This window comes from Danio rerio, chromosome 12 (genome assembly GCF_049306965.1).
Source record: "Danio rerio strain Tuebingen ecotype United States chromosome 12, GRCz12tu, whole genome shotgun sequence".
Lineage (NCBI taxonomy): Eukaryota > Metazoa > Chordata > Actinopteri > Cypriniformes > Danionidae > Danio > Danio rerio.
In genome coordinates this window covers 28560039-28572906 of record NC_133187.1, presented here as the reverse complement: position 1 = coordinate 28572906, position 12868 = coordinate 28560039, and the positions used below count along the sequence as shown (strand labels likewise).

Here is a 12868-nt window from a genome sequence, read left to right as displayed (position 1 = left end):
TAAGGGGAGGGGTGAATAGTCATTCGAACAAAGATTTTTCAGAACCACACTTAAAACCAAAGAGTAAGAAAATTTCCCAGAAAACACCAGCCACAACGGCAGTATTGCTCAACCCGGAAGTAAGGAGATCCACAAATTAGTATTTTTTGTCAATAGAATAGAAGAATTTTTACAACAAACAAACACGTTTTAACATATTCATACTGGCGTTCGTGTTTTACCGGCATGCTTAAAAAAATAAATAAATAAAAAAGGCAAAATTTCACAATCTATAATCCATAATCATAACTCCTGTACAGCAGTCCCACAACATTCTCACACTCGATGACACTCGAATCCCCTGTCAGAAAAATCTAGTGGCTGAGAATGAGTTTTTTACAGTGTCTGCTATAATGTTAATGTTGTATTTGGTGTATTTAGATGAATATGGCCACTGCGTAAATACACAGTACAGTTACGATCTTATTGCCACATTAGATCCTTATGATAACATAGTATATGCCTTCAGTGATTTCTGGAAGATAAATACCAAAAAAATAGCACAACTGGAATAACAACAGCAGTCGTGATCGGTGATCTCATATTAAGCAAGAGATCGTGATGACATATGATGACGTGTGCAGGTGCTGTAGTGCTGTCCCTGAATTTGGAAGCCCTTCCCCTTAACCCTCGGTTGTAAGGGCCAAGGGGAAGGGGTAGGGGTACAAAAATAGAATTGGGATTGGGCCTTAGTGAGAGCTGGGTGGGGATGACCCGGTCACATGGAATGAAAATGTTTTCGCAGAAAGTTAGGGGAGTATAGCCAGTACAACTATAGCGATAAACCCCACTTTCAACAGTACTAAACTGCAATAGAAATACAAACCAACCTGAGCAATGTTGAACTAAAGCCAACCGAGCCATGCAGAACCATAATGTACAGTGCAGTGGAAAAGCAGGTTATGACACTGATCAATATTAGCACAGAAGCTTTTCCACACACATAGCAATAAGAAAAAAACGATCATCAACAAGTTGGAATTATGAAATGGAAGATAGTTTGTGTAGATATAACAGCGATACTTCTGTCTTCACAAAGTTTTTATGATTAAAAAAGCAGCAGCCTCAATGCTATTGTTTGTTTACAGTCTTGTTGTGCCTCAATGACATCACTCACAATTTTATAGACATCAAGCGATGAACATATAGCCTGAATTCTCTTGTTCATGACTTGTCAGCAGACAGCCTATTGCGATTAGAAACACTGATTGAGATACAATTGAGCACCATTCTTTTCCGTCCTTGCTTTCAAGTACAGACATTTTTGTCAGAAAAAGCAGACCTTCTTTTTATTGTGTTGCTGAAATCTTGGCTCTGTCTGGAAAATGAGCCTTGATGGAGGCTGACTGGGATACAATAGAGCTCTTTTGCCTTCGATGGAAGGCATTTCTCCTGTTTTTGGGTTAATTTGTATTGCCTGCAGTGTGGGGATTGTTTATGCTGTAGAAGCTGAACACAAAGTCTGTTGTGTGTGAGCTACCAGGGTGCTATTGTGCATTATAGTTAGTGTTGCGGGATGCCGGCATCATGGCAGGTAATATACCGCAGCTATAACCACAGCAACTGCTTGCACAGCAGCCTCTCTTTCAGTTTTTTCAGTCAGAACATTTCCTGTATTGCCAGGTTTGCTTCAGAAATTCATAACTCTCTGTCATTTTAATTTCTGCCAGTGTTCATTGATTCATTCATTCCTCACTCCCGACGTCTCTGTCAGTTCTCTGCAGGACGGAGCTTCAGCGAAGAAGAAAGTCATTGTTTTTGGCAGAGCTCTCCAAACATTAAACACTTCACAGAAATCTAAGTTGAGAGAAGCGACTACTCAAACTCTCTTTACCTCCACATCTTCTCTTTGTCCGCATGCTTATTCTTTGTTGTAGAACACTTGTTAGTCTCTAACATTTTCCCAGAATTCTTTGTCTACTCTCTTTTAACATGTTCCAGCACAGGATCCAAGCACCTGTTGTGCCTTTTCTCCAACATTTCGTAGCTTTTCCCTCACCATTGCAGCAAGAGGCCCAGATATACGAGCCATTATGAGGTGTGTCACATAGAGGAATTGGGCTGTTGAGATGTAATGTGCATTGTTCTCTGTTCTCAGATGTCGTGTTTGAGTTATATACACTTCTCTGCCTAAGCTTCCCATCATTCATAGAGCTCAGGGCTGTAAAGCAGCCACTAGCCGTAATGGTTCAGCACTATCAGTCCAACTCGCTCTCCCTCTCTCCATTTCAGGCTACCCTGCACCTCTTATTATTTTCTTTTTATCTTGGCAGTGATCTCTGTTTCAGAGTACCATCTCGCTGACTCTCTGCGGTCTCTCCGCCGGTGTTTGTTTTAAGCCTTCAATTCTTGTGCGCCCCTGTACCTCAACCTCCACTTTAACTTTCCCTCCATCGGTGCTATTTTTCTGCGCTTCATTCTTCACGATCAGATGACTATCCGCTCGCTTACTGTCAGCTCTCATGTTCTCTGAGATGAAAACGGAGTCATTTATGGGGTAAATGCTCTGTAAACCAATACATGATTACTGCGGTATGGATGGTGACGCTGCATATCCAATTCAATATGTCATATGGCTCCGTTCTCCAGTAATTTAACCACACATTTCTTGAACCGGTTGTTGGAATCAGCTATTTACTTAATGCGGTGAGCATAGGCACCTAGCATAATGGAACAAGGAACATGGCGGATGCGCTTACCTCATTTTTTTTTTTACTGTTGGGGAGGATTACTTTCTATATTTGACTCACAGGTTTTAAAGTGCATGAGCATATGGTGATGGAGAAATCGCTCACCGGGGAACGTGCTGTAAGTGCCTGACTCATAATGGAAATCCCACCTCAGGTTTAATCAGGAAAAGTGAAGCTGTTGAATTCTGGGCAATGTAGTATTGGCTGATTGGCAGAGTTGGGTGTAAGGCGTTCCACAGTAATGCATTACTGTGTTCTAATTACATTTTTGGGGAACACAGTAATGTAACAAATTACATTTTTAATTTGTGTAGTTTAAATACAGTTACTTAAGTCAATGTAATTGTGTTACTTGCGTTACAAATATAGTTTTTATAAGAAAAAATCTTCTTTTAAATCACGTTTTCCACTGCAACGTCAGTAAATAAGCATGCGTTTTCAAATTGCTGGAGAATGTGAGCTGAAATGGTTGCTGACGAGAGTGGCTGCTTGTTCAAGTGAAAATGCAGACATTACTTTGCATTTCACTTCTTTCTTTATGTTTTCATGCTCACTGAAATCAGTCTATGTCCAGTGTCTAACTTTTAACTGCTTTTAACTCGACCGGCAACTTGTTTAAGGCTTTGAACAGCAAGCATTCTATGACAACTCATTTCCAAGGAGGACACATAAACAGGCTAAATTGGATTTTTGTGCAGGATCGGGTGTGAAGGTATCTTCTGAATGTGAAGAGAAGCGTAGCTGCTTATGTGGCCATTCACATATCGCATCTTTTGCATGCGCAAATTCAAAATTTCTGATGGAGGCACGTGGCTTGTGCACGCTTGCATTTTTCAGGTGAACCCAGTTGAAAAATGAATCACTTAACAAGAAATAACCAATCAGTTTCATACCTTGTGTGAAATATACATATTTTGGTAACTACTTCAGACAAAAAGTATTAGTTTTCTTCTTAATGTCTTTTGTTGTAAAAAAAAAAAAGTAAATAAAATGTAAAGTAAATGATGAGAGAATTTTAAGTTTTGGTTGAACGATCTTTAAATTTTTTGAATATGTCAAGCTGCTGTGATCAACCCATTGTAATGTTTTTCAGTAAATATTAAACTACTGAAAGAGCTGCAGTTTATTCTGTATTTTTATAGGTGTATTTTAAATGTTTTAAAAGGTAATTCAAAGTAAAATAATTGGTAATCTGATAACTTTTTACATGAAGTAATTATCAGTATCAGAAGTAATGTAATCAGATTATAATTTCCCAGTAGTAGTCAGTAACTTGTAATCTATTACTTTTTTTAAATTACTTACCCAACACTGCTGATTGGCTTTGCTTATAACAGTTGGTCCAGTTCAAGTTTTACCCCAAATATGTATTTCTATCATGTATAACAACAATCTGTAAGATTGTATTAAAAAATAAATAGGCAAAAATAATAATTTATATAAATATAAAAAAATGCATTTAAGTAAGATATTGTGAAATCAAGTTTTAAAAGTTATTTTCTATTTTCTATAAATGAATACATTTAAGTATTGCAAATATTAATTACAGTGTAATTAATCCAAATATGTAGTCAATTTATTATAATAGATAATATTACAGATAATATTTCTATTAATATATTTCATTATATATTAATATAATACTTGTAATAAATATTAACATTAATGCCTTTATTCTTGCGATAGCAATGCTAATTTAATTTCTTTGAAATACATCCCTAATGCTTAAAATGGCATTTAGCTGAACAATTAATAGTAAAAACAAAAACATTGTATTTGTTTTTTATTTTATTACTCATTTTTTCTGACTTTCATTCAGCAGAAAGTGATTAGTTAATAATGCTGCTTATTGTTTTTGCAAACTGCATACTTTTTTTTAGATTATTGACAAATAATGATTTTTACATTATAAATGTCTTTACTGTCACTCTTCAATTTAATGCATCCTAGTAAACATCTTTTAAAATCTTTTATTTTTGAACTTTCTATAGACATAAAACTTTAGTTAAGGACAATTCAACCTACAATTAGCATTTTATTTTTAAAAAGTCAGTTATTAACGATTACAATCCGGAATCATATTTATCGCTTTGCCTTATTATAATCAAATTACAAGCACAAGTCTCCACCTATTAACTTACAGTATACAATAAACACCAGGGTAAAGTTTTTAAAAAGCACAAATCAGTTTAAGAGAGTTGTCTGTTGTTCAACCTAGTATTGGATAGAGGCTACATTTAAAGGGTCATGTGAACAACCTCACAGAAAAATCAGATTTGAGCAGAAAATCCGATTTGGGTCCCATTCAGCTGCGGTGGAAAGGCCTTAGTAAACCGTAACTGTTTTCATAGTGGGTTTAATGGATGGTGTAACTACAACTTACAAAACCTCTCAAGACTTCATGTACATCTCTTTTCAGTCAGTTTCTCTAGTTAACCGTCCAAAGTTAAAGTAAATCTACCAGCAGGGTGAGCTTTGACACTCATGTGACTGAGCTTTAGCATGCTAGTGCGTCAACCTCAAATCAAACCAAGCCTGTCAGAAAACACTCATGCACTTTATCTGACCTTCACCCTTAATGTGTTTAACAAGGTCAGGATGTCACATAGATTATACGTGCGTGTAAGTATGCTACTAGTGTTTGTTCAAAGAAAGTTTCAGTTTGTCATACAATCACAAGATCAGTCTCCATTTTTTATTAAAAGTCCTGAGGGAATATCGTCCTTCAAAAGATGTCACAGGACTTTAATAATGTGGGTAATAAAGTGTTTCTTGGAACTGGTGTAGAGTAGAATGAGCTTGTGTCTCTATCTCTGGCTTACTTCTAAAGTGAGAGTGTCGCGGCTGCAGTTGTGTTGTGATGTTATGACAACAGTGTGCGGTAATGGCTGGAGAGTGCTGGGCAAAGCTTGGAGCACGAGCGCTGGTAATCATCTGTTCTTTCGCTAGCAGAAAAGCCTCACACCCAGATTTCGAAACGATGTAAACCTCTCTGGAACGACTGGGAGGGACCTGCTGGAACATTAGCTATTGAAATTCACTGGAGATCGTGATAGGAGATGATTTCAGCTGAGTTTATCTTTTTCATTGTGCTCGTGGTTTTTCTGTCTGAAAACGCCAAGAGCGTGCTTTAAATGAATATGCAAATGAGTCTATAAAAATTAGCATAGTCCTCTATTACTCTTCTTGCGCCTATTACTTGAAGAGCAAGCTAATCTGATTAGCAAAATTACTGACTAAAGTCTTTTTTGTATCACAAAAATACAATTGTGGTTTCATGATTAGCGAATTAGCTACTGTTTTCATTGTCACAAGTGGGGTTTTTTGTACACACACACACCTTTCAGTTGACATTTATTTCAAGTAACAAAAATGGTTATGATTTTGAATTAAGTTTTAAAGATCACCTATGATGTAAATCATCTATTGGAAACTGTTTAGACAGAACTGTGTGTAGGTATAGTGTGTCCACAGTCATATTAAAGTGATAGAAACACAATAAGTCTCTTTTTTATTTCCTGACGTTAAATTATATCCAAATCCCTCCCTCCCATTTTGAGGCCCACCTTGACATAGTAGTGCGGTTTCCCCCGCCCACTGAATTGATTTACAGAGGAGTATTTAAATATCTCCAAAATAAGTAAACCTGATGAAAGTCTGCAAGATGTTACAAATGCAGTATATGAATGTTTTTAGATTCGTTACAGTACTGTTAATCTTGATAAATCCCAGCTGTTAGATACATAAATTATAAAATATTTTAACTGGGTGTTATGTAAATGTTACTCCAGACTTAAAATAATTGACTGTATTTATAGTTGATGTATTATTTGTTAGAAGTAAATTTCAAATAACATTAATAAAATAAAATGTTTACAATTAACAAACAGTAAGTACTAGGGCTGCACGATATGGGAAAAATATAACATTGCAATATTTTTTTTTTCTGCGATATACAGTATTTTGCCATATTAATACAATTTCAGCAGATGACATGAATAGCTCTATTTGGAATGAAATCATTAATTTTGATTGGAATAATCATGTAGAGGAGTAAATCAAAGAAATTGCAAGTGTAAATAAATAATAAAGAGCAAAGATAAAAGTGAAATAAGTAGTCAGATATTCAGGTACAGTAATACGATAGAATTTGATATTATCATTATATTTCACAAGAAAACCATCCCCAATATATCATATTTGTAAATCAAGGGGGAAATGCATGCATTATAAGATGTATTTTATTAACAGCACATATATTTTGTAGAATTTATATATGTTTGATCTGACACTACGAGAAGCGCCACCTCATGTACTGTCACCTAAAAGGTAAATGGTAGAAGCGCAAGGCTGATGAATTAGTTCAGATCTTTTGTACCTTTAAAGAAATATCAATATTTGACTACATTAATATTGTATTGCTGGTGGAATTATTACAATAAATCAGCATCAATATTTTGTCCTGGCCCTATTATTGGATAATCACATGTAATGTAAAATAACACTGTGCATTCTTCATTGCTGATCAACTATAATAATCCTAACTCCACATTGCAGATGCTGCGATGTGACTATTGCGAATGCACATGTTGCGATATCGATACTGAAACGATATATTGTGCAGCCCTAGTAAGCACATTAACAATAACAGATATTGAATTTATAATATATATAAAACTAATGTATGAAAAAACTAAACTTTGTTGAGAAACAAAACACTGATGACACGATATGCGTCTTTGTACAGAACCAAGGACGCCCTTGCGTACTGTGGTGAGAAAATCCTACATGTCAGACAAATAAAGCGAGTCAGTGTGAATCAGCGTCCCTTATGGAGACATCACTGCTGACAAGGGTAGAGCACGTTACAAAAAGAGCTGCTGAGGAAGAGAGCGAGAACAAGCAAAAGAACACTGACAAACACAATAACAAAAAAAAAACTCTTCATTTTGTTTCCCTCCCTCACATATTGCAGGATCTCTTAAATCGTTCCGACACACAAATGCACAAATGTCCTCAGGTGTTTCTGAATGTTGTTTTGACTCGCTAGCAAATGCCATTAGTTGTAATTGCTGACATTGCGGACTCATTTTCAGCATACGCATGAGAGAGCGCATAGCTAAGGCACAGAACTGTGTGCTGCCCGAGGGCTCGCTTTCTCCCGGAGCCGTCGCTTGTTCATTTGCAATCGTTAGTTGAGCCAATCTTTCGTTTGTGAGCAAAAGAGAATGAGAGTACATTTCTCAAATTAAAGAAACTCGTTTAATGGCGACGTTGAGCTCAGATTGTGCATTAAGCCCCAAATTGAATTAGCTGCACCAGAGTCATTTCTTTTTCATTTGCTTTTAATAGGTAAATGTGCAATCGAGGACTAATAAGTGTGTTTTTGTGGGTGTACATGCCCACGTACATGAAGCGGTGTATCTAAAGCTCATACACACTCAGACTCCAGTGAGTATTTAGCTAATGTACTGTTTAATAGTGAGTCACTGCTAGGTATTTCTGTTATTTGCTCTGTTTCTAATTACGCATCCTTCATATTTTCTGTTGTGCATCACAGCAGTGAGCGTCCGTGTATTTGTGTGTGTGTGTTGCAGTGAAAGAGGAGTGCGTGTCGGATGAAGATGAGAGGAGCAGAGATGCTTTGGTTGAGGAGATGCTCCAGCAAGGAGACACCGCAGTCATCTTTCCAGAGGCTCCAGATGACGAACCGCGACAGGGCACACCAGAAACCAGCGGACATGATGAAAATGGTACAGTCCAACAGTAGTAAAAAAAACTTCAGTTTACAAATTGGCGCATGGTATTTTCATGCCAAATACATGTGTAACTGGCTTCAAAATATCAGAAACACATGTTGCTTGGATTGCTTTTATAATGTGAACACTAATCGAATGTGGTGGAATGACCCACTGTTTTAGTCTTTTGAGCTCCAGTAATGATGATGAACACTGATGTACACTGTAGTGATCAAAATAGACTAATTCAACTTTTTTTAAGTAACTTAATGCTTTAACCAAAGAGTGTATTAGCTATTTCATCTCAGTATGCTACAAGTGATGGTAAAAAAAAAAAAGTATATTAGTAAATCCCTCATCAGGAAATGTATTCATACGGTTTCATTCAGAAAGTTTTTCTTCATAGGGGAGTCGATGAATCATTCTGAGAAATTACAGAATATTATTGTATAAAGGTTTGTCATGATGAGGATTTGTGCTGGTGGTATACTGTTATAAAAATTGTTGTGATAAGCGATATTATTGTCATTTTAGATCATTTTAATATAATGATTAAAATAGAGCACGATAAGGCAAAAAGCCAAAAACACTTTAAAACACTTATTTAAGGTTATTTAGATTTTATAATTTGATATAAAAATGTGCAGTAAATGTCCTATTATATATAATATTAAATAGGGATGCTTAAAACGATCGCTGAGCTGGCCCATCTCATGAACTGATCACAACTGTTTGTTTACGAGTTTACAAGCAGGGGACACATAAGAACTGAAATCTTTTTTACATAGACCTAAACATTCTGTATTTGGGGCGGTGCGGTGGTGCAGTGGGTAGTGCTGGGTTTCCTCCGGGTGCTCCGGTTTCCCCCACAGTCCAAACACATGCAACATAGGTGAATTGGGTTGCAGCCAAAAGGGTATTCGCTGCGTAAAATATATGCTGGATAAGTTGGTGGTTCATTCTACTGTGGCGACCCTTGAATAATAAGGGGATAAAGTGACCCTTGAATAATAATTGGCTGGAAATATTAGGGAAATTTTAATGTATTTATTTTTTTACTTTACTATTTCATATTATAACTTGTTGTAATATACATATTGTAATAAGCAGTAGTTTAGGTACCTATTTCCTCTAAGTAAAGAAGTAATGGGTATATAGATGTGCATTTTAATTCCATATGCGCTCCAAACTTCATTTAGACATGTTGAATTCTTCTTCCATGATTTGCAATGTTTCCAAAATGCTTTATTAGTGATTTTTCTTACCAATTTCTAAAATCAGTTTTTTCTATTTTGTTCTTCTGACCATGACATGTCTACACTAATGGTTTCAGGTGACATGTTTAAGGAATTATAGCAACATCTGTAATTTATTCTCTAAAATAAGTAAGGCAAGATCTCCACTTAAGTATCATACTTGACCTGTACTGAAAATGTGTTTTTGCATTAGCTTGAAGCATCTGAATCAGTAATCAGCTTTGGCCGATCACCATGACAAGAAATTGGTATTCAGTATCGGCTGCAAAAATCCTGATCAAAGCATCCCTGCTATTAAATGTCCTATTAAAAACTTTAACATCGGTCAGGTAAAACGTAAATATCATTGTAAAATTGGTGAATTTGTAATTATATATCGCAACGGCAAACATTTATGAGGTAATCAACAAGTATTATACGATAAATTGATATATCGATATATAGGCCTAATTGTATGATGAATTTATGCTGAAGCCAAGGGTTCACAAGTCTTTGGAACTGTACAATAGCCACACTTCTCTTCCACAGACCACTAATGACTTTGGAATGATTTCATTTACACCTGCAACACCTGTGCAAATCTCCCATACCTGAGCTACTTTCTCACGTCCCTGTTGCTGTTTGTGTGACAGAGAACGTTTCACCTGACTGGACTGAGAAGGTTAATAGGTTACCTGTTAACAGGTAATATGTTACCTGTGTGAGAGCTGGACAGAAACCGTTCCAGGTGTTTTCTGCCCATTTTTCCATTTGAATAATAATTGAAAAAATGTTTTATAAATCTTGATAATGATAATGAACTCAAATTCTTTCCTTAAACGTAGACATGTAGTTAATTTGTTGATTTATATAAACTATAAATGTACTATAAATGGCATTTCAGTTAAACATATGAATGTCTTCATCAATGACATCAAAGAAAATGTATCTCACCAGCATTCCCTGTACTCAATAGACTTTTTTGGCATTTTTCCATTTTAATGTACTGTCAAATCTTCTCAGGTTTGTAATCTATGCTCCTTTTCTATCAGCCTCTACTAGCATATTTTCGCTTACTGTGTTTCCATTTAATCCATTGTGAATCTATATAATTGTTTCCCTCGTTGCCCTGGTATGCCTTAAGTTACCAGCTGCCAATCCTTAGTTCTTTTCATTTTAGCTGCTGCTCTTCATGCTGGAGACATTTCAGCATGTGAAGATGTCACACATTATAGATCTAATTTAACTCTCATATTCACATTCCTCAGCGAATTGATCAATGTGTATATTCACTCATGCATACAGTACATTGCAATAAATGATATCTATGCTAGAAATCCATGCATTGGGATTCTTTAATTACACATCTTCAGAAATATCTGAACAATAGAGTAAATAATTGTAAGCTAATTTGCATACATTTGCAAATACCAATAAACAACAGATTTTGTCATGTTTCGGACACAGTGCTCAGCATAATAGAGTACACCCATTTTGAAAATGAATATTTGTATCAGTTCCTCGGTGAAAATAGACAATGTATTTCAGTGTATTTAAACAAAACAGATTTATAAAACAGAAAAATTTATTAAAATTATGTTTTAGTCACCAAACAAATATAGAAATTGAAAGAAAATACAATTAATTTCAAGCAAAATACTGCAAAAACTACAAAAAAATTTCAACTAAATTAAAAATACATATATTTTAATTTTTTTGCTTCGCTTGATTTTTCCTCTTTTTTAAATTTGTATTTAATATTTTTCTTTAATAACATAAATTTGACTGTACTAGTTTTTGGACTGTTATCGTAAGTTATTTTTTTAGATAAGCTTCAGATTTGGCTTCAGTACGGACTAATCTAATGTATATGCACAAATGTAACATTGTATAGTTTCCTATTAGAAATATGAATATTAAGAAATGAAAAGGAGAGTGTTAAAATTATCATATTCAATTCTACTCATTAATATGCTCTTCATTTCATTTCTCTCTCTCTCAGGCACGCCAGACTCATTTTCTCAGCTCCTCACCTGTCCGTACTGCTCTCGTGGCTACAAACGTTACACCTCACTGAAGGAGCACATTAAATACAGACACGAGAAGAGCGAGGACAACTTCAGCTGCTCTCTCTGCAGCTACACCTTTGCCTACAGAACACAGCTGGACAGACACATGACCGCACACAAAGCTGGCCGAGAACAGGTATTCTGCACTTAATCTGTAATATTTGTGAGCATGTAATTGAATGAGATATTTTGGTTAACTACGTTAAAGCTAAAGTGTTCAAAGGGGCCAACTAGCGGGAATAGGTTACAATTTAACACTATAATGTTGAAATCTAAGGATAAAAAAACAGACTCAAAATAGCAGGGTTTAACACATGGGTAATTCACAAGGCTTATATCATTCATGCAAGACATACAGGACAACATTAAAAGCTGTAAAGTGTATAAATGAATGCTGTTAAGCAATTAAACCATGCATGCATTTCAAATAATGGCCATTTGAAGATTTAAGTGCACTTACAAAAACATGACAGCAGTATTGTTCGCTCAAGTGTAATGTATTCTCTCTTGTGTGTTTTTTTTAGCGGCATGTTACTCAGTCAGGTGGAGGAGGGAATCGAAAGTTTAAATGCACTGAATGTGGCAAAGCCTTCAAGTACAAACACCACCTGAAAGAACACCTGCGCATCCACAGTGGTGAGGACTGCTCGAAATTTGCTAGAGTAGTGTATGTTGAATCTGTGTGTGTGTGTGTGTGTGTGTGTGTGTGTGTGTGTGTGTGTGTGTGTGTGTGTGTGTGTGTGTGTGTGTGTGTGTGTGTGTGTGTGTGTGTGTGTTTGCAAGCATGCATATACTGTATGTGTGCAGTTGTTTACTTCATTGTACCAAAATTTTAGGCCAATTCGGCATTCAACTACTTCAAAGAACTTCAAGTACTTACTGTCAAAGGCTTCTTAAGAGTTTTTCATCTAAATACTGCACACTTTTATGGGTTTTACTTATTGGAAGGAAAAAAAATGCTTTTTCTGTGTCGTAGTTTCTTCTGAGGACTGCCTATTATATTTCTACATTTATTTGATTATTAAAAAAACTGTTATAAAAATGTTCTGAACAGTGAAACAATAGAGTTAAGTTGAAATACATCAAGTGTTGGTTCA

General features: G+C 35.7%; 1 protein-coding gene and 1 long non-coding RNA gene across 3 annotated transcripts in view; one reads left to right on the top strand and one right to left on the bottom strand.

The window, feature by feature from the left end:
* The window catches only part of LOC141376810 (uncharacterized), a 100661-nt gene that overhangs the window by 65149 nt on the left and 22644 nt on the right, over positions 1-12868 (bottom strand). The window lies entirely within an intron of this gene.
* zeb1b (zinc finger E-box binding homeobox 1b) overlaps positions 1-12868 on the top strand; it is a 101451-nt gene that overhangs the window by 78968 nt on the left and 9615 nt on the right. For both annotated transcript variants that reach the window (XM_021480009.3, NM_131709.1), the window contains 3 exon segments: positions 8327-8482; positions 11705-11907; positions 12296-12407. In XM_021480009.3, coding sequence (XP_021335684.1) covers positions 8327-8482; positions 11705-11907; positions 12296-12407 — 471 coding nt within the window.